The 22284-nt window shown below is 38.0% G+C and overlaps 1 protein-coding gene and 1 long non-coding RNA gene across 3 annotated transcripts in view; one reads left to right on the top strand and one right to left on the bottom strand.

Moving 5' to 3' along the window:
* Positions 1-9941, top strand: part of LOC144225921 (uncharacterized) — a 64527-nt gene extending 54586 nt beyond the window's left edge. Inside the window, exons 3-4 of the long non-coding RNA XR_013333473.1 lie at positions 8629-8666; positions 9854-9941. This is a non-coding gene — a long non-coding RNA (uncharacterized LOC144225921). The remainder of the gene's footprint in view (positions 1-8628; positions 8667-9853) is intronic.
* Positions 6072-22284, bottom strand: part of SLC25A46 (solute carrier family 25 member 46) — a 29487-nt gene continuing 13274 nt past the window's right edge. For both annotated transcript variants that reach the window (XM_077757169.1, XM_077757170.1), the window contains exons 6-8: positions 21996-22052; positions 20415-20472; positions 6072-10042 (exon numbers count right to left, since the gene is read on the bottom strand). In XM_077757169.1, the coding sequence (XP_077613295.1) occupies positions 9464-10042; positions 20415-20472; positions 21996-22052 (694 nt within the window). In that variant the 3' untranslated portion in view covers positions 6072-9463. The remainder of the gene's footprint in view (positions 10043-20414; positions 20473-21995; positions 22053-22284) is intronic.

Here is a 22284-nt window from a genome sequence, read left to right as displayed (position 1 = left end):
GCAATTATATAGTATGTAGCCTTTGATACTGTTTTTTTAAATCACTGGATCATAATGCTTTGTATGGATGTATCACAGTTTGTTTATCCATTCACTTATGGAGGAACATTTCTATTGCTTCCAATTTTTGACAATTATGAATAAAGCCACTACAAACATTTGTGTGCAGGTGCTAGTGTAGACCTAAGTTTTCGTCTCAGTTGGGTTAATACCTAGGAGCATGATTTCCATGATTGTATGGTACAACTATGTTTAGTTGTGTAAGAAAACTGCAAATAGTCTTCCAAAGCGGCTGTACCATTTTGCATTCCCACCAGCAATGAATGAGAGTTCCTGTTGTTGCATCCTCACCAGCATCTGGTGTTGTGTTTTGGATATTAGTTATTTCTAATAGTTACAAGGTAATGCAAGATCTAATAGTTAGATAAAAAAGATAATACTGTTTTAGTTTGCAATTTCTAATGACATATGATGTGTAACCTCTTCTTTATATGCTTGGGTTTTTTTTTTTTTTTTGCCATCTATATATATATCTTTTCTGGTGACATGTCTGTGTATCTGTCCAAACCTTTTGCCCAATTATTAATTACTTTTACTTTTTAAACTTTTAATTACTTTTTAGTTGAGTTGTTTATTTTCTTTATTATTGAGTTTTAAGCATTCTTTGTGTATTTTAGATACAAGTTCTTAATTAGATACATATTTAGCAAATATTTTCTCCCAGTCTTTGGCTTGTTTTTTACCTTATTTTTTTTGAAGGTGCATATTTTAATAAATAGCAGAGATCAGCAGAATTGTCAATGTTGCCCTTTTTGGCTATATATAGATACATGTCACTGTAAATATTCCAATTTTATTTTAAGTGGGATTAGATATTTTTACAGAACTATCATCAACAGAGTTTTTTTGTTACCCTTGGAAAAAGCCTAATTTTAAAAATTATTTTTAAATATAGCTTATTGTCAAGTTGGTTTCCATATAACATCCAGTGCTCATCCCAACAAGTGCCCTCCTCCATGCCCATTACCCATTTTCCCTTCTCCCCCATCCTCCATCAATCCTCAGTTTTTTCTCAGTATTTAAGACTCTCTTGTGGTTTGTCTCCCTCCCTCTCCTTAACTATTTTTTTCCCCTTCCCTTTCCCTATGGTCCTTCATTAAGTTTCTCCTGTTCCACATATGAGTGAAAACATATGGTATCTTTCTCTGCCTGACTTATTTCACTTACCATAACACCCTCGAGTTCCATCCATGTTGCTACACATGGCCATATTTCATTCTTTCTCATTGTCACGTAGTATTCCATTGTATTTATAAACCACATTTTCTTGATCCATTCATCAGTTTACGGACATTTAGGCTATTTCCATGATTTGGATATTGTTGAAAATGCTGTTATGAACAGTGGGGTACATGTGCCCCTATGCATCAGAACTCCTGTATCCCTTGGGTAAATTCCTAGCTGTGCTATTGCTGGGTCATAGGGGAGTTCTATTGTCAATTTTTTGAGGAACCTTCACACTATTCTCCAGAGCAGCTGTACCAGTTTACATTCCCACCAACAGTGAAAGAGGGTGTCAGTTTCTCCACATCCTCACCAGCATCTATAGTCTCCTGATTTGTTCATTTTAGCCACTCTGACTGGTGTGAGGTGGTATCTCAGTGTGGTTTTGATTTGTATTTCCCTGATGAGGGATGCTGAGCATCGTTTCATGTGTCTGTTGGCCAACTGGATGTCCTCTTCGGACAAGTGTCTGTTCAAGTCTTCTGCCCATTTCTTCATTGGGTTATTTGGTTTTCAGGTGTGGAGTTTGGTGAGTTCCTTATAGATTTTGATACTAGCCCTTTATCTGATATGTCATTTGCAACTATCTTTTCCCGTTCAGTTGCATGTTAGTTTTGTTGATTGTTTCCTTTGTCATGCAGAAGCTTTTTATCTTCGTGAGGTCCCAATAGTTCATTTTTGGGAAAAAGCCCAATTTAACGTCAGGATGTAATTCAAGAAAATGCTACATCCGTGGGGCGCCTAGGTGGCTTAGTCGGTTAAGCGTCCGACTTTCGCTTGGGTCATGATCCCACGGTTCGTGTGTTCGAGCCCCACATCGGGCTCTGTGCTCACTGCCAGCTCAGAGCCCGGAGCCTGTTTTCAGTCTGTGAATCCCTCTCTCTCTGACCCTCCCTTGCTCGCGCTGTCTCTCTCTCTCTCTCTCTCTCTCTCTCCTGGAAATAAAACATTAAAAAAATTTAAAAAAAAATGCTACATCCAAAGTTATATAACAAGCAATTTTTCTGTTTGCTTTCCTCCTCAGTTATCAAAGACTGGGAATGATGTCAATATTGTGGATTTTTCAGTAGCAGTTAGGGCAAACTTTGTGACTGAGAATGGACCTCTTCTATTTTGTTCAAAAAATTTTTTAATGTTTATTTATTTTTGAGAGAGAGACAGAGCATGAGCAGGGGAGGGGCAGAGAGAGACAGGGGGATAAAGAATCCAAAGCAGGCTCCAGACTCTGAGCTGTCAGCACAGAGACGGACATGGCGCTTGAACTCAAGGACTGTGAGATCATGACCTGAGCCGAACTCAGATGCTCAACTGACTGAGCCGTTCAGATCCCCCCTTTTTAAAAACTTTTTATAATGTGAGAATGGATCTCTTCTATTAACCAATACTTGATGATGCCAAGTTTATCTTTTCCCCAAGATCCAGGCCATAGATCTTTCTTTTCTCAGAATAACTAAAGCTAGCCCAAAGAAGTCATCTGTTTATTAGTTGCAGCACATCACAGGCCTTTTTAAAGAAGTAAAATGTACTTGGGCTCTACATTTCCATTGTTGGATGTAGGAGTCTTTTGACTACATCAGTAATTTAAAGAAGCTGACATTTCAAAAATATTTTCCCTAGACACTAGGTGTTGGAGGGAGGCATGGAAAGTTTTCCTCTGTCAACAGATTAGATCAGATGAGCGAGATTTCATAACAGCCAAATATAGGCTATGTTTAGCACCCTTAATGCTTTTGTTTAAAAACAGTTTAAATCAGATTCCAGTATAATGATTTTGAGGGTTGAGAGATTTTCTAAGTAGTCTTAAAAGTCTAGGTTTGTTCTGAGGCTCTGAGCCATTCTTCACAATAGATCTGTAGATAGATTCCAGCCTCAAAGTTGGAGTTCATGCTGACAGTTATGAAAGTACTAAACTCATTTCCTAGATATGGAAATTTGAGATTATCAAAAGGGCCTCTTCTACATTGTAAGATTACTATATTAACAAGCTACTTGCTTATAGTAGATATAGTTTATATTTTTCAGTACTTATACATGTACCAAGGAATGTTCTAGGTGCTGGAGTGGAGTGGTTAATTTATTTTGAATCTTGAGAAGGTTGTTCAGGAGGTGATAGTAGTAAAAGTCCGTAATTAGCCTGCTAGAGCTTCTGCTACTTCAGTACTTCCTAGGTATGTGACTTTCACCAAGTCACAAGCATTTTTAAACTTTTATAACATGGCTACTATGCTACTATGCTAATATTAAAATTTATAAGGAAAGACAGAGAGTGGAGGGGCAGAGAGAGAGAGAATCTCAACAGGCTCTGAGCTGATCTCACAACTGTGAGACCATGACCTGAGCCAAAATCAAGAGTCAGACACTCAACCAAGTGAGCCACCCAGGTGCCCCCATATATGTATTTTTTGAAAGTAGGGTCTATCAAGTGCCACAGAGCTCACTTGCGGGTGTATATTTGTATAGATAATGTCTGTCTAGAAAAGAGGGAGGGAGTGAATGGAAGGGGCAGATGATGTAGGAGAAAATGACTAGACCAGAATTACAAAGACCTGGGTTATGTCTCCAGCTCTGTGATTCTATGAACTTAACAAAACCACTAAACATCTAGAGGACTCGTTTTATGCATTTGTGACATGAGAGTTTTAATTAAGATGATTTCCAAAGGTCACTGTCAGTGTTGAAATTCTAAGGTAGGGGCATCTGGGTGGCTCAGTTGGTTAAGCATCTGATTTTGGCTCAGGTCATGGTCTTGCGGTTTGTGTGTTTGAACCCCGCATCGGGCTCTGTGCTGTCAGTTCAGAGCCGGAGGCCTGCTTCAAATTCTGTGTCTCCCTCTCTCTGCCCTTCCCCACTCTTGCTCTGTCTCTCTCTGTGTCTCAAAAAATAAATAAACGTTAAAAAATTAAAAAAAAAAAAAGAAATTCTAAGCTAAAAAGGAATGTTTCAAAATATACAGACAAGGTTGGGTGCACAGTTTTATGGCTTCATTTGTTCATTCAACATCTATTATGCCATGTAATTTATTATGTCTATGTATGTGTTTGTGTAGTAAGAGTTGGAGAAAACATGATGTCTACAATAAAGATAAAGGATTTAAGGGGTGCTCGCTTATAACTACAAGGTAGAAAGTCTGTAAGTCACAAGAAAGAATGAAGGAAGAATGAAGAGGCTATGGAAGCTCAAAGAGAAAGGGAGAAGATGTTTCCAACCTACGAAGGGAAGGTGATGGTGAGGACTTTGAAGGACCCCCCAAAGAACTCTTCCATTATAGACCAAGGACAGCTGAAGCTAAGAAACAATTCATCAATTAGTGAGAACACTGGTGTCCTTTAATCCTTCAGTTGATGTCACTACTTAAAGCAAGGCAAACTTTGGTCTCATGACCAGCCAAGGAGTGTAAGAATTGAGCAAGTCCTGGAGTAAATCCTAGTTATTCTTCTTCCTGTCTGTATGATCTTGGCTTAACCTCCCAGCAGCAGATCCTGCATTTATAAAATGAGGATACTGTTAGACCTACTTTATAAGGATGCTCTAGGGAATTTGTAACACATCTAAGTTATTAATGATCCAGCCATTATACTACGTGCTCAAAAATGTTAACTACCACTCTTTTCCTAAAGAGCAGATATTATTTGACCATCTATTCCTGACTTTGAGAGGTCCCATTATGGTGGGACACTGAACTAGATATAAGACTAGGTTCAATTTCTGGCTTTAGTTAGTTGCTTTACTTTGTGGATTGGCTGTGTGTTGGAGCACCCCTTTAATACTTAGCCAGGCCATTTACAACTCTGACTCATCCTTCCCTTCCTACTTGCATTGAGCTTATAGTTCTGCTGAGGGTCTTCTCAGTTCTTTTCTGAGCATGCCTCCTGTCCTGAGCATGTGTGTGGCTTTCTAAATTCCCTCGTATACATGATGACTTTTGAATTCCCCAAAGCAACTCTCTGGCCTTTCCTCCTTGGCTTTATAGACAGACCTTTGTATGACTCAACTGTAATTCTTTGCCCTAAATGGCTGAGGTTTTTCTCAACAACATTACAATGTTTTCAAGGAATGCCTACCACTTTTCTTAACTGAGTGGAGGTCCAGTTATGGAAAAAAGATGAAAACCTTGCATTATTTTTTTAGGTAGCCCCTAGAGAGGTTAGTATGGATAAACACAGTAACTTGCAAATAACATTTCCTTTATTCCTTCCAGAATTAAGGGCTATGTCCCACGGTGGCTGATGGGCTCCCACAGATACTCCGAGGGCAGTGGGGGTAAAGGCAAGCAAAAAACACAACAGAGCTTTCCTACCATTAAGTCTCCTTCTTCTTGATACTGCATTCACTTGGTTGTTATGAACTTGTTTTCTAGAGTTCTGATAAAGTTGGCTCTGAGTTTCTGATTGTTTTTTTCTAAGTTTCTGTGGAGGGACACAAGTTTGGAAGTGAATACTTGCCGTCTTGGTGTCATCACTCCCCTCAGTTACTTAACACTGGAGAAGTCACAACCTCTCTATTTCTTCCCTCAACAGAACTACTCAGAAAATACCTGAAGGCTGTTGTGAGGGTTAAATATGGGAATGTGGAAGACTTTTACAGAATATACTGCATATGAAACCTTATTTTAGAAAATATGTTACTTATTTCATGAGCCACATCACACATCAGGATTTTTTAAGTGGTGGGAAAAAAAGTTCAACTTCATGTATTTTTCCTGATCTTCATTTCTACCTACAAAAAAATAACTTTTCTTTCACCAGAAGCCTGAGTAGTTCTCTAGCATCAGTAAGAGAAATACACTGTTTTTATTTTCAACAGTTTATTGAACCTTTTCATATTACACAATTTACTGAAAACATTTAAAATACTAGACAAAAACAACTTAAACACACGCACACAAACACCTCATCTAGCTGAGGTAATACTGCGTAAGAGTCATTGTTAAATCACAAGTTTTTGTTACTCTGCTACACAACTTGATATCATATTAGTGATACTCAACGACTTAACAGACATTACACATCCAGTTTATATTAGAGAGAGCAAGAGACATGTGCAGCTATTTTAAAGAGAAGAGACAGCATAAATGCCAAAATATCACTCAAGTTCTACTGCAATGTGAATTGCTGCCAAGGGGATTTTATTTGCTTATATATTATTGAAAATAATTAATTCAAACCTTAATACCTTTTCAAGAGCTGGCGAATAGTCTTTCATGTTCCAAAAGATCTAGTTAAGCAAACTGAGGGCAAATACCCTCCACAATCTCAGCTGAAAAAAACAAATAGCAATGCAGTGTGTTTTATTTTCCAAGCAGATGTATGGATACACAGATAGAAATATTGAAGCATGCAAGCCAAGTCAGGAAAGGGAATGCTTTGTGCAGTTGTAACAAAGCAAGGGCTGAAAAGACAGCTGTGCGTAGTCAGGCATGTTTGCAAAAGTGAGACTTCTTCTGTCTTCAGTTTTGTTTCTGGAGACACTTGCTGAATTTACCAAATCTCCCAAACCATAGCCATTTTGAAATCAGATTGTTTTTTACTATTTGTAACATCTAGTGCTGGGAGTTTGGAGGCTTCAGTAAATTTTAAAAACCTAGGGGTTATTTTTCAAGGGTCCATAAAATAAAGAAACGTAGCTCAAGGAAAAGAAATTTACATGCAAATGTACTAAGTCAATTAATAAATTCGCTTAACATACTCCGTATTTACCAGGCTTTTCAGTTTTTAACTCTATCACTTTCAGACTATTTGACTCTCATTAAGAAATCCTATGGTGTAAAGCAAGTATATCATAATTGAGCTCCATGGCCAAAATCTGGCTTCTGTAAGAGGACCATTGGGCCTCTGGAACATTTTAATAGGATCTTATTCATAATACTGTTAATCACACTGAATTTTAAAATAGTCTGAGCTACTATCATCTTAAAAAAATGTAGCCAATGGATATTTGGCTTTGGCAACTATATGCTAGAGAGCAATTTTTAAAAGGGAAAGAGTGTGCCTAATGTGTATTTCCCTTACTCCTTTCTAAATTCATTTGAATGTATTTGGCCAGCATTTAAGTTCTCAAATTTTAAGAATTTTTGTATTTCAACTAATTTGGAATGGCAGTAAAAACAATTAGAATTTTACTCGCCACATTCCAATTTTAATTTGCATTTTCTCCAAAGAGAAGATCAACCTTACTTGTGTGTAGTTCAGTCTATTAGTCTTGTAAGGATTCTGAGACAGATTTATATAACTGAATCTTCACACTAACCTCCATCAAATAATCTTGAACTAAAGATCTCATTGAGTTTTACTAGTAAATACTTCATTCCATTCAGATTCTGTTGTAGAAATTTTCTGAAACTTGATTATTTTCTGGTTTACTCATGTTTGAAACCATCTTCTTTGATTATAATAAAAATGGCTGGAAGTTGGACAGTTTATAAACATCTAAAACTTTACTTAGCAGTTCAAAGCATTGAAAACAATTTAGGTGTCACAGGTAGGACAAAGTAAACCATAACCCAAAAAATTAACTGAAAAGTACAACATGTTATCAGTGGTGTTTTATTTTCCCGTTGGTGGAATTTAAAAAATAAAAACTTGTATGTGTTTTGTTTTTTTAGAAACAACAACAAAAAACCACACACTTACCGCATAAGATTGTAGAGAAAATTGCTACTTAACATACTGTCGGACACTTTTTGGATATGGCTTTTTGGTTCTAAAACTATTACTTACAAAAAAATAACTGTTTTGCTGACACTCAGCAAGTAAATTTCAGTCCGTATACGTTCTAGGTTGGACACCACCAGTGCAAAGTCACTGAGTTTCAGTGTGCTAGATGGTTAGTAGTAAAACTGGGATCACTCACATAAGGAAATGAAACTTTAAAATGTTTAAGTTTGGATCAAATACTTATTATTTTATTATACAAAGAACCTCACCCACCAACTTCATTTTAACAGGCAAAATTTTTTTTAACAAACTGATAGCAATGTTTTTGCTTCTTACATATTGAGATTTACTTCTTTTCTTCAGTCATAAAAAGGACAAACCCCCTTTAAAGTTTTTATTTTTCCTTTGTTATTCATCCAAACAAGTTTAAATAAAAGGTGATAAGGATAAACTTGCTCTTCCCTTTATGTAGATCTAGTTTGGAGAATCAAACTATAAACAAAAACTAGAAGAAAATAAAAACTGATGACTATACAAAAAGCAAGAGGCACAAATTCCCATGTGAATTTTAATGGTTTCTCCTCTAGACAAATCATTCAGAAATATAAGGCAAGTGACATTCCTTTCAGTATACAATTCGCAAATGTGCAAACAATAATAGTTGTCATGATTATTTTCTATTCTATTTTAGGAGTGGTCTAAAACCGGACTGATGATTCACCTATCTAGGTAAGCAAGTCAAACTTTATAAACATATGACGGATTTTCAGTTGCTGGCATTAAAACGCTGGGTTTGTATATGGACGAGGATATTGTTTGCCTTACATCTTTTGGGTACCTTGTTTTTTGATGTTTTATTCTGGTATCCAAGCAGGAAGTATTCATTATATGAAATAAGCTGATCTAAGAGGGGAAAATTTGTAGAGATGAAGGAAATTCCAAGTTATATGTGTGTACATAAATGACTTTATATAATAAGTATTCAGCCATTAAGAAGCTGTACAGGGACAATGCAATTTAAAAAAGTCCTGCTTACACAGTGCCAAACCTAGTCCTTCTCATCTTTGTCACAGACGACACAGTTTATTTGTTTAAAGGTGAACTATCCTGATACTATACACTGGATTAAGAATGACATACCAATATCAATCTAGAAGGTGAAACAAATTTCTAATAAATACTGATGTCAGCTGGAATAAATTTAGCTCTCTGAAATTTTGTTTTATGTTTGCTGACAAACTTTTGCTTCTGCCCAGGATCTTTTCAGTTTAGCATGAGTGCTACGCTAGCTAGAAGTCAATTTGTGAGTGTTACTTTCATTGAGTTTTCAAATCTGGAATATTTTTCCAAAATATATCCAAAATATATACCTTTTTAAAAAATGAAAGGTCAATATAATCAGCATGGGCTTTTTCTACCGGTTTCACTTTCTAATCCATTTACCCCCAGTATTTCACTTTTATCCCTCATAATTTCATAACAACGTATCCAGATTATGTCTTTTAGACTGACCAGGAACTGAGGTCTCACACGCTATTTTGAAGAAGGGTGGAGTAAATAATTTTGGTAATCTGTAAAACAGCTGCATGCAGTGTGTACTGTATTATAACAGCACCAAACCCTTTATAAAAACCAAGCATTCCTTCCTCCTGCCTTATAGTATTGATACAGTCTCTCATACCCTCATACTGTGTATTAATTGGAAGCACTTCATAGCCAAGGTCTGTATTGTCAATGATTGTGCGTGTTCCTTGAATGTGAAGGCGGTGCAAAACGGTTTCCAACGGGTAAAGTATAACATCAGAGCAAAGACTGGCAGCAAAGTTAGCAATAAGTTCTGGAAAATAAGCATCCAACATACTCTGCACTGGACTAGTGCTCTCAGCTAGATGGCTACTATATGTCTTTCTCTTTAGAATTAGCAGGACAAACTTCTGAATGGCTGAGCTGATGATGTAATGCAGAACCCCATGCAGCACGGTGGGGAAGATCAACGAAAGCAGCGGAAGCAGTCGTTTGCTATGAGGCACTCCTAGGCCCATTACTCTTCCAATTCCTTCTTTAACACACTCCAAAATTCCAGTGTTATCTCGAATTATCTCACTCTGAAATAAAAGTGATGAAACGAGTAAAAATTAATACTTATTTTGCTACAAGAAAGGACTCATTTTAGATCCCTTTGTAAATCCTAATTCACTGACCACAAAGGGAAAGTATCAATGGCTTGCAAACTTCAAATGTTACTTAGGCATTAGATTCTTTTTTCAAATGAAATTTCATAACAGAGCAGTGAAGCTGGGAGCCATTCTTATTGGGAAGGGAAAGGGGAGGAGAAGTGGACAGCAGCCACGTGGTTCCCCCACCCTCAAGAAGCTTCTCAGAACTCATTTTGAAAAGCAACAGCAACTGGACATCTAAAGAGTTTGTATGGTGTGTGGAGTATTTTTTGTTGTTTTTTTTTAATGTTTATTTATTTTGAAAGAGTGTGAGGGGGGAGGGGCACAGAGAGAGGGAGAGACAGAATCCCAAGCAGGCTCTGTGCTGTCAGGGCAGAGCCCAATGCGAGGCTTGAACCCATGAACCGTGAGATCATGACCTGAGCTGAAACCAAGAGCCAGACGCTTAACAGATTGAGTCACCCAGGAGCCTCTGGGGCTTGGAGTTAAGCACAGATTTAAACCTTGCCTCTACTACTTACTGGTTATATAGCTTCGGGCAAGTTACTTCTCCTAAGAATCGGTTGGCCACTCTATAAAAATGGTATTAGTACCACCTATCTTTTATGCATATGATTGCTGGGAATATTATATGAAAAAGTCTGGCTTCCAGAGGCACTCAGTAACTATTAGTCACTATCATCTACAATGTCTCTGACTTTTTACAACTGATCTTAGGGAATATGAGTCAACACAGATCTTTAATCAGCCAAAGGGTATAAGAACTGCAACTAGAGAACAATGGCGGGAGTGTCCAGAATGACTTTAAAATGCAGGGACTAGATCAGGGATGGATTTTTAATGAAGACAATAGATCACTACTAAGTTCATATTTAAGGGCTTCAGGAGAAGTTCTACAAGAGATCTATATATAAATGTGTATTTTTCAAGGGAAAAATTATTCTCAGAAATCTGAGCTGGGTCCCCAGAAGGGGGGAAAAAAACCAACTGAACATGAACGGAGTAGGAAGAGAGAAGCTAATGCAGTAATCTGAGAATGTGGTAAAGAAAGGGTAATGGTTGACACTCAGTGGGAAGAAACAGACAAAACTCAGACACTTGCCAAAGTTAGAAGAAGGCGTATGCCTGATTGGTTACAAAGGATGAAAGAAACATAAAAATCAAGACTTTCCTTAAAATTAGAACTAAATTTTTAAGTCTTCAGGGTAAAGACAATAATAGTACCACTAGCAGAAAAGGAGGAGAGGCTCAAAAGGAAGCTAATTTTTAAGGTAATAAGATGAGACTGTTTATTTGAGTGAAGTTTGAGATGAAGATGATTTAATTCAGCTAGAGATTAGAGTTAAAATGATCCACAAGAATAAATGAGTTCTACCAGATGGAGAATATAGGATAAAAAGCAGAGAATACAGGATAGAAAGGATTATACCTTGGAAGACAGGGGAAGAGATGACAAAGAAGTTATTAAAGGAAGGGGAAAATGTTCAAGAGAGAAAAACGCTAAGAAGATACACTTTTAGAAAAATAAGACAAAAGGAGTCAAAAGGAGTTCCAGGTGGAACCCGCAGCAAAGGAAAACAGGGGCTGGAAATTGGGGAAGAAAACCAATCTAACTTATATTGAGCTGGGCACTTTACACAAACAACTCATCTGTTATAACTGTTATTAAAGTACTGTTTCCATCTTATGGATGAGAAAATGGAGATTTAGAAAGGTTAAGACAAGGGCTCCCGGGTGGCTCAGTTAAGCATCTGACTTGATTTCGGCTCAAATCATGATCTGACAGTTGGAGCGATTGGGCCCTGTGGCGAGCTCTGCACTGACAGCTCGGAGCCTGCTTGGGATCCTTGGTCTCCCTCTCTCTGTCCCTCCCTTGCTCATGTGTGCACATGCACACTCTCTCTCTCTCTCAAAATAAATTAAAAAAAAACTTTAGNAATTTGACAATAAACTATTTGTAAAAAAAATAAATAAATAAAAATAAAATAAGGTTAATCTAAAAAAAAAAGAAACTAAATTTAGAAGATATTTTTAAAATTCTGTTGAACTTTGTTTTTTCAAATTTAATACAGGAAAATCATACCTTTACGTTGCTCTGTGGGACTCTATGTCAGTAAGCTCCTCAAAATAAAATCACATAATAAAATTGGTAGGTAATTAAAATAAAAAAAAAAGACTTTAGAAAGGTTAAGACATTTGTTTAGGTCACAGATCTAATTTAAGTAGAGAAATGTGATTCTGATATGGGTCTGTCTAAAGATAAGACTTCCTTTTTCCAATATATCATGCTGCTTACTTCTTCTTTAAATAACAACCTTCCTAGTGCCCCCTTTAGCTATCAAATGAGGATATCTCATAGAGTGTAACTCTGTAACTGCAGCCTCGTAAAAAGGTTGTATCATTTAACACAATGCCAAATGCAAGAGGAGATGCAAGTATATTTGGGTAGCAAGACATTAACTTCAGCTAACTAAAGTTAATTCTAAATAAACACATAGATAAAGAATCAACAATATGGCCAGGATAGCAACTAAGTGGAAAAGAGTAATTAGAAAAGCAAAGACTGATCCAATAGGGTTTTTACAGAGAGGAACCTCATACACACTAAAGACAAAAATAGACTAGAGGATCTAGTGTTGCAGAACAGAAAATAGGTGGTATACAATTAACTGGATTTTGTGTATTGGTGAAGTTAAAACTATCTTCATCTTACAGTTTTAAGTGTAGGAAGTACATTAATGCACTACACAGCCAGGCCCCCATTTGCTGCCCAGGCTCCTTTTCATTGTACAACCTGTCCTCACTGCTAGACTGCTGCCTCCCCATCACCCCCTACCTTCCACCCCCACACACTGTCCTGCACCTGCTCAGTGGCCATCACCATAAGTTTCCTCAGGGCTACCAGCCCCCTTCTTCTGCCCACCAGCCCGCCAACCTGCCTTCTGGCACCTGCTCTATGGCCAAGCAAGAGAAGCTTTCACAGGGACACTGAGTGGGTTTGGCTCCTTTGCTGGTCCTGTGATCGGTGTTGGGTTGATCCAGTGAACAAGGCTGGTTAGAAGGGACCTTGGATGTCACTGCTCCCACACTCATTTCAACAGGTAATCTTCTGGGGGGAGTTGGGGGAGTTAACATGGTGGAGAAGTAGGGGGACCTGGATTTTCCTTGTCCCTCGAACACAGCTGTAGTGAGATCAGATCACTTGGAACACCCAGGAAATCAATCTGTGGAGTGGCAGAAGGATCTCCACAGCTGGAGGGAAACAGCTTGGCAGGACTGAGGTGTGTGCATGTGTATTGGGGGAGATAAAGCAGCAGAACTATGGAGGAGAGGGAACCCTTTCTGTGGAGAAACAAAAAAGGAGAGAAAGAGAGGGGTTGTAAAGGTGTGGCATCAAGTGAGCACAAGAGGAAAACCTCTCTGGACTACGGACGGGGGAGAGAGAAGCTCTGAGTGCCCCAGCTCTTTGTCTGCAAACAGGCTTTGGAGGCGAAACTCTGAGGTTCAGGAAGTGCACCACTCTGGAGCAGAGCCGTGGGGCATGCTCCTAGAGAGGAGGGAGCTGGCCCTGCAGCACATAGCGTGGTGTAGCAACCTCGGGGCGCACTAGGAGAGAACAGTCCACTTTCTGGAGTGCTTTCAGAAGAGGGTTTACTGCCTCCCCAAGGACAAGAGACCCTGCAGGAGCCAGCCAGAGGCCTTTCATCAGCATGGTGGAGAGGCTCTACTCCAGAGGATGGGAGCAGACCCACATGGTGCCAGGTCCTTTAAGACATCAGGTTTAGAATCCCAGCCAAGTGCCAAAGGGAAGGCTCAGGATGACTGCGGTGCAGAGCAAGCTGACTGCCCTCGCTATCTTTTAAGGGCTAGCTGAACAGCAGGGGTTGAGATCCCCAGTTCAGGAATGAGAGACTGGGGTGATGCCATTTTTCCTCCAACACCAACATGGTGGGACTTCAGAGAGCTACCTGCACCCTGTCCCTCCAGGCCTGGCAATTTCTTATTTACTGGGGCAAGACTGACTGACGCAACACAGCCAGTCGCTTCTCCCGAACAGCACAGCCACCAGCACCAGGCACTGACAGACATTTTTTTTTCTTTTTTCTCTTCCTTTCCCACCCTTTTCTTTTTTTCCTTGGAATCGGGGGTCAAAGTTTCTGATTTGTTTTTTGTTATTTCTTATATATCTATCTTTTTATCAGACTTTATTTTATTTTATTCTTGTTCTATTTTTCTCCTTTCTTCTGCTTATTTTTCTTCATTTTTTTCCCCCTTTGTCTTTCTTTGGAATCAGCCTTATAGTTTTTTGATTCCCTGGTTTTCTTTTCTCCCCTTTCTTTTTCTCTTTTTATGGGATCAGGCTCCCTCACACTTTCTTTTCCCCCAAGGTTACTTTAACAAACAAATCAATGCACACCTAGTTTAAGGCCCAAACGCTTCACCACTGCCGGCAAGGAGGAGCTCTGCAGAGGACTGACCAGAGGCATAGAGCAGCCGAAATGCAACAGAAGAATGTATGCAACATATACCAGAAACATTTCCTGGGGGGCCAGGCCCTGGACAGTGTGTGATTCCTTTTTAATATGGCCGTGCTCTCAGGTGCAGGACACATAACAAGCTTGAAAAACACATAGAAGACAGAAATTTAGCCAAAATGGCAAGACTGACAAATTCTCCCCAAAAGAAAGGTCAAGAGGAAATCAAGCCAGACACATGCTCAAAAAAGATATAAACAATATATTTGAACAAGAATTTAGAATAATAGTCATAAGACTAATAGCTGGGCTTGAAAGAAGCATAGAAGACACCAGAGAAACCCTTGCTGCAGATCAAAGACCTAAGAAATAGTCATGAATTAGAAAATGCTATAACTGAGATGCAAAATAAACTACATATGGTTACAGTGAGAAATGAAGAAGCAGAGGAGAGAACAGGTGAAATAGAAGATAAAATTATAGAAAATAATGAAGCTGAAAAAAAGGGAGAGGAAATTATTAGATCATGAGGTGAGGGAGAACTAAGTGATGCCATGAAACCAAACAATACATAAGAGTCTCAGAAGTAGAGTAAGAAAAAGGGGCAGAAGGTTTATTTGAACACATAATAGCTGAGAACTTCCATAATTTGGGGCAGGAAGCAGACATCCAAGTCCAACAAGCACAGAGAACTCTCTTCAAATGCAACAAAAACAGGTGAACCCCACAACGGAACACTGAAACTTGCAAAATATAAAGGTAGAGAACTCCAAAAGCAGCTAGGGACAAACGGTCCTGTACCTACCAGGGCAGACACAGGGCGGTGGCAGACTGTCCCCTGGAGCTTGGCAAGCCACAAGGGCGCAGCAGGAAATGTTCCATGTGCTGACTTGGAGAAATAGGCAGCCAAAAATCCTTTATCCAGCAAGGCTGTCAATCCTAACAGAAGGAGAGACAGACTTTCCCAGACACACAAAAACTAAAGGAGTTCATGACCACTAAATCAGCCCTGCAAGAAATTCTAAGGGGGACTCTGTAAGTGGAAAGCAGCAGAGACAACCCAGGACCAGAGAACATTGCCATAAACATGAAATCTACAGATAACACAATGGCACTAAATTCATACCTTTCAATAATCACTCTGAATGTAAATGGATCAATCAAAAGACAAAGGGTATCAGAATGGATAAAAAAAGAAGATCCATTTATATGCTGCCTACAAAAGACTCATTTCAGACCTGAGGAAACCTGCAGACTGAAAGTGAAGAGAAAGAGAACCATCTATCATGCTAATATAGAACCAAAAGAAAGCCAAAGTAGCCATATTTCTATCACATACTGTATTTTACCCTTAAAAAAAAAAAAGGTTATTTATTTATTTATTTCTGAGGGGGGGGAAGGGCAGAAAGAGAGGGAGACAGAGAATTCAAAGCAGGTTACTTAAAGCGGGGCTCAAAGTCACAGACTATAAGATCATGACCTGAGCTGAAGTCAGACATTTAACCAACAGAACCACCCAGGCACCCCAGAAAAACTAGATTTTAAAACAAAGACTGTAACAAAAGATAAAGAAGGGCATTATATTACAATTAAGGGTCTAATCATCAAGAAGAGCTAACAACTGTAAATATTTATGCCCCCAACTCGGAGACATCCAAGTATATAAACCAATTAATCACAAACATAAGCAAACTTATTGATAATAATACCATAATTGTAGGAGACTTTAATTCTCCTTACAGCAATGGACAGATTATCTAAGCAGGAAATCAACAAAGAAACAATGGCTCTGAATGACACACTAGACCAGATGGACTTAACAGATATATTCAGAACATTTCATCTTAAAGCAACAGAATACACATTCTTCTCAAATACACATGGAACATTCTCCAGAACAGATCACATACAGGGTCATAAATCAGCTCTCAACAAGTACAAAAAGATTTAGATCATATCATGCAAGTTTTCAGATCACAACACTACAAAACTTAAGATTACCACAAGAAAAAATTTGGAAAGGCCTCAAATACATGGAGGTTAACGAATATCCTACTATAGAATGAATGGGTTAATCAGGAAATTAAAGAAGAAATTAAAAACACATGGAAGTCAATGAAAATGAAAACACGACTGTCCAAACCCTTTGGGATACAGCAAAGGTAGTCCTAAGGGGAATATACATTGCAATTCAGGCCTATCTCAAGAAGCAAGAAAAGTCCCAAATACATAATCTAATCTTACACCTAAAGAAGCAAGAAAAGGAGCAGCAAATAAAGCTCAAAATCAGCAGAAGAAAGGAAATAACAAAGATAAGAAGATCCAAATAGATAAAATCACAAATGAAAAAGGTGAGATCACAATCAACACCACAGAAATACAATTAAAAGAGAATACTATTTAAAATTATATGCCAACAAACAGGACGATCTGGAAGAAATGGACAAATTCCTAGATGCTCACATACTACCAAAACTCAAACCAGAAGAAACAGAAAATTTGAACAGGTCCAAAACCAGCAAAGAAATTGAAACAGTTATCAAAAATTTCCCCCAAAATAAGAGTCCTGGGCCTGATGGCTTCCCAGGGGAATTCTACCAGATATTTAAAGAAGACTTAATACCTATTTTCCTCAACTGTTCCAAAAAAATAAAAAGAGAAGGAAAACTTCCAAACTCATTCTATGAAGCCACCATCACCTTGATTCCAAAACCAAACCAGTTACTGATGAAACTGGATGCAAAAATTCTCAATAAGATACCAGCCAATCAAATTCAGCAGTACATCAAAAGAATTATTCACCATGATCAAATGGGATTTATTCTTGGGCCTCAAGGATAGTTCAATATTTGCAAATCAATCAACGTTATATACCACATTAATAAAAGAAAGGATAAGAACCACACAATCCTTTCAACAGATGCAATAAAAGCATTTGACAAAACGGAGCATCCTTTCTTGGTAAAAAGAAAGTATACAAGATACTAGTAAGTAGAGATAGAAGGAACATACCTTAAAATCATAAAAGCCATATATGCAAGGCCCACAGCTAATATCATCCCCAATGATGATAAACTGAGCTTTTCCCTCTGAGATCAGGAACATGACAGGGATGTCCACTGTCATCACTGTTGTTCAACATAGTACTGGAAGTCCTAGCCTCAGCAATCAGACAAGAAAAAGAAATAAAAGGCATCCAAATCAGCCAGGAGGAAGTCAAACTTTCACTCTTCGCAGATGGCATGATACTCGACATGGAAAACCCAAAGATTCCACCAAAAAACTACTAGAGCTGATATATGAATTCAGTAAAGTCACAAGATATGAAATTAATGTACAGAAATCAGTTGCATTTCTATACACCAATAATGAAGCAGTAGAAAGAAATATCAAGGAATAAATCCCATTTACAATTGTACCAAAACCCATAAAATACCTAGGATTAAACCTAACTAAAGAGGTAAAAGATCTGTATGCTAAAAACTATGGAAGGATTAAGAAAGAAATTGAAAAAGACACAAAGATATGGAAAAACAATCCATGCTAATGGATTGGAAGAATATTGTTAAACTGTCAATACTACCCAAAGCAATCTACACATTCAGGGCAATCTCTATCAAAATAACACCAGTATTCTTCATAGAGCTTGAACAGGCAATTCTAAAATTTGTATGGAATCACAAAAGACCCCGATAGCCAAAGCAATCTTGAAAAAGAAAACTGAAACTGGAGGCATCACCATTCCAGACTTTCAGCTGTATTACAAAGCTGTAATCATAAAGCCAAGTATTGGCATAAAAACAGACACAGAGACCAAATGAATAGAACAGAGAACCCAGAAATGGACCCACAAACATATGGCCAACTTATCTTCGACAAAGCAGGAAAAAATATCCAATGGAAAAAAGACAGTCTCTTTTGCAAATGGTGCTGGGAGAACTGGACAGCGACATGAAGAATGAAACTGGGCCACTTATACCATATACAAAAATAAAAATGGATGAAAGACCCACATGTGAGACAGGAAAACATCAAAATCATAGAGGAGAAAAGAGGCAGCAACCTTTCTGACTTCGGCCACAGCAACTGCTTACTTGCCATGTCTCTGGAGGCAAGGGAAATGAAAGCAAAAATGAACTACTGGGACCTCATCAAGAGAAAAAGCTTCTGCACAGCAAAGGAAACAATTAACAAAACTAAAAGGCAACTGATGGAATGGGAGAAGATATGTGCAAATGACATATCAGATTAAGGGTCAGTATCCAAAATCTATAAAGAACTTACCAAGCTTAATACTCAAAAAAACAAATAATCCAGTGAAGAAATGGGCAGAAGACATGAATAGACACTTCTCCAAAGAAGATATCCAGATGGCTAACAGACACATGGGAAGATGCTCAACGTCACTCAACATCAGGGAAATACAAATCAAAACCACACGAGACAACACTTCATACCTATTAGAATGGCTAAAATGAACAACTTCAGGAAACAAAAGATGTTGGCAAGGATGCCGAGAAAGGGGAACCCTTTTGTACTGTTGGTGGGAATGCAAACTGGTACAGCCACTCTGGAAAACAGTATGGAGGTTCCTCAAAGAATTAAAAAATAGAACTACCCTATGACCCAGGAATTGCACTAATAGGAATTTATCCGAAGGATACAAAATACTGATTCGAAGGGGCACATGTACCACAATGTTTACAACAGCACTATCAACAAGAGCCAAATGTCTATCAACTGATGAATGGATAAAGAAGATATGGGTATATATATGCAATGGACTATTACTTGGTGATCAAAAAGAATGAAATCTTGCCATTTGCAACAACGTGGATGGAACTAGAGTATATTATGCTAAAGGAAGTCAGTCAAAGAAAGATAAATCTATGATTTCACTAATATGTGGAGTTTAAGAAACAAAACAGATGAACATGGGGAAGGGAAGAAACTAAGATAAAAACACAGAGGGAGGCAAACCATAGGAGACTCTTAAATACAGAGAACAAACTGGGGGTTGTTAAAGGAGAGGTGGGTTGGGGGAGGAGTTAAATGGGTGATGGGCACTGAGGAAGGCACTTACTGGGATGAGCACTGGGTGTCATATGTAAGAGATAAATCACTGGCTCTACTCCTAAAGCCACGACTACACTGTATGTTAACTGAGTTGAATTTAAATTAAAAAAATAAACAAAAATAAAAAAGTACATTAATACAATGGGCTTGAAGCGCCACCATGTGGTTAGAAATGGTAAAACGCTGTAAAATGCTGACAGGAGACTGCTTTAGCTCTGTAGTAATATGTCATGGCATCAAATGTTCCTTAAAAGGCTTATTTAAAAAGAATGCGGGTAGCAGACTACAAATGGGGCTACCTGCTCACTGTTAGGATGATTCTCCAGCATGTTTTATGCTCAGGTAATTAGCAATTTACTGTCCGGCGACAAGCCATAAGCATCTGAGTTGTACATAAGTGTCTTAAAAAGTTGAAAAAACAAAACAAAACAACCCCTATAGATTCTTTGTATTCAGAGCAAATCATAGCCTGGGTTCTGAGATAGTTCAATGAAGAGTAAGCTGCCTATTGAAGGGATAAAAAAGAATTAAAAATCGAAGTGTGAAGTAAGTTTGCAAAGGAAAGACCTGTCCCAACCTTGTGCCTGGAATATAATCTCTGAGAAACGTGTACTATCTGGGACATAAAAATTTTCAAAGGCTACTGTCTTAAATTCTTCTGGTATTCAATCAGAATCTGATATAAATAATATATTGAATATTCCAAAAAAATTTTTTTAACTAAAAAATGACAATGAAGAGTAGCTCACCTGTACTGTTTCAATTAGACTTGCTGAGTAAAAAGGCATTGCCACCATGTAAGTGAGCCTGTAGAAATTAAAAGAAACTTATCAGTACACTGAAACATCATGCTTACGCTACATTTTTAATATCAACTTTAATATGTCAACATTAATTTATATTCAAGCCTGAATATATTTAAGGTTTTCAACTATTAATATCTATAAGTCTATTAGTATCTACTTCAACTATTAATATCTATAGATACTTCAGAGACCTGTAACATAAGACGCCTTATTCAACAGTTGGCAAAGAAAATTTAAGTATTAAATTTTACATAGGGAAAGGCTGCAAAGAAAACAGATTTTATTTTAAACCAGTAAAAACGTGGGCTTGGTTATGATTCACTGTCCAACCTGCACATAGCTAATGTAGCCTTGCTGTCTACCTGCACATAGCCAATGTGGCCTATAAATCTGATACTTAAAAGTTAGGATGAGGGTGGGGCGCCTGGGTGGCTCAGTCAGTTAAGCATCTGACTTCGGCACAGGTCATGATCTCACAGTTTGTGGGTTTGAGCCCTGCGTCGGGCTCTGTGCTGACAGCTAGCTCAGAGCCTGGAGCCTGCTTCAGATTCTGTATTTTCCCCCTCTCTCTGACCGTCCCTTGGTCACACTGTCTCTCTCTTTCTCTCTCTCTCAGAAATAAATAAAGCATTAAAAAACAAAATTAAAAAAAAAAAGTTAGGATGAGGGATCCATTCCATTGTTTGGCTTTTCAGTGACATTTGAACAAGTAAGCTGTTCTGCTATCATCCTATTATCATTATCCATTCCCAGACTGCCCACCCAGCAGAGCTAAGCCAGTCTTCAAAGGTGAGTAAAGTCCCCTTTTATTATTAAAAAACAATATTGTACAGCTTTGCAAAGTTGTTTCCTATCATCACTATTTAGACATAGTAATATTACAACTTTGCAAGCCTGCAAAATATAGTTATTTGAAATAATATCAAGGTGGGACTTACCTAACCCTATGGGGCCAGGTCCTGGCAAGTAGTAGTTTTCAAGGTGAATGGAACATCCTAAGTAATAATGTGCTGGAATGTCCCACAGAGGGAGCCAGCAAGCTGGGGGGTTTCCAATTCACAATCTTCAAAAAAAATTAAAAAGTGAAGAGTAAAATTCTAATCTACAAAAATGGTCAGTGTTGTAAAATCACTAAGTGACTTTAGGACTACATTTTAATAATGCAAAGGTTTGAATTTGCTTATCACTTTACAGGTAGATTTTTGTCTTTGCTTAATAATAAAATAATAATTTTTCTGGCAATTTGGGTTAAACAAACTGAAGACCTTTGCTAACTTCCTAAGAACACAGAGAAAAATCAGGTTGTGATTTCAGCCTTTCAAATTAGAAAGACTTATTTTAAAGGTAATATATGTGTTTCAGGATTTTATTCTTCATTTATTCCTGTTACTTGCCTTTTGAAGTTCTGGTCCCACAAATATCTTCTTGCTCTAATTTTCTTCACCACACTAAGATTTTTTTTCACTCCTAACACTAGAAAAATTAATGGAAATTTTCTACATTAGTGCCACTTTTGATACTTACGATTTCAGCAGAAGGTGTTCTCCTATTTGTTTAGGATTCCATTTATGAGAAATCTCTCTAAAAAATAAATTTCAATAAAACAAAAGTCATGTTATTTAAAACACCTTGAACTAGGCTGTTTTTCAAAAAGGTAATCAATTTAAATTAAAAAAAAAAATCTGTAGGAGGGGCGCGTGGGTGGCTTAGTCGGTTAAGTGTCTGACTTCAGCTCAGGTCATGATCTCACGGTTTGTGGGTTTGAGCCCCACATCGGGGTCTGTGCTGACTGCCAGCTCAGGGCCTGGAGCCT

This window comes from Crocuta crocuta, unplaced genomic scaffold (assembly GCF_008692635.1).
Source record: "Crocuta crocuta isolate KB4526 unplaced genomic scaffold, BGI_CrCroc_1.0 scaffold131, whole genome shotgun sequence".
Lineage (NCBI taxonomy): Eukaryota > Metazoa > Chordata > Mammalia > Carnivora > Hyaenidae > Crocuta > Crocuta crocuta.
The sequence above is the reverse complement of the archived record's forward strand: the minus strand, read 5'-3'. Positions and strand labels throughout refer to the sequence as shown.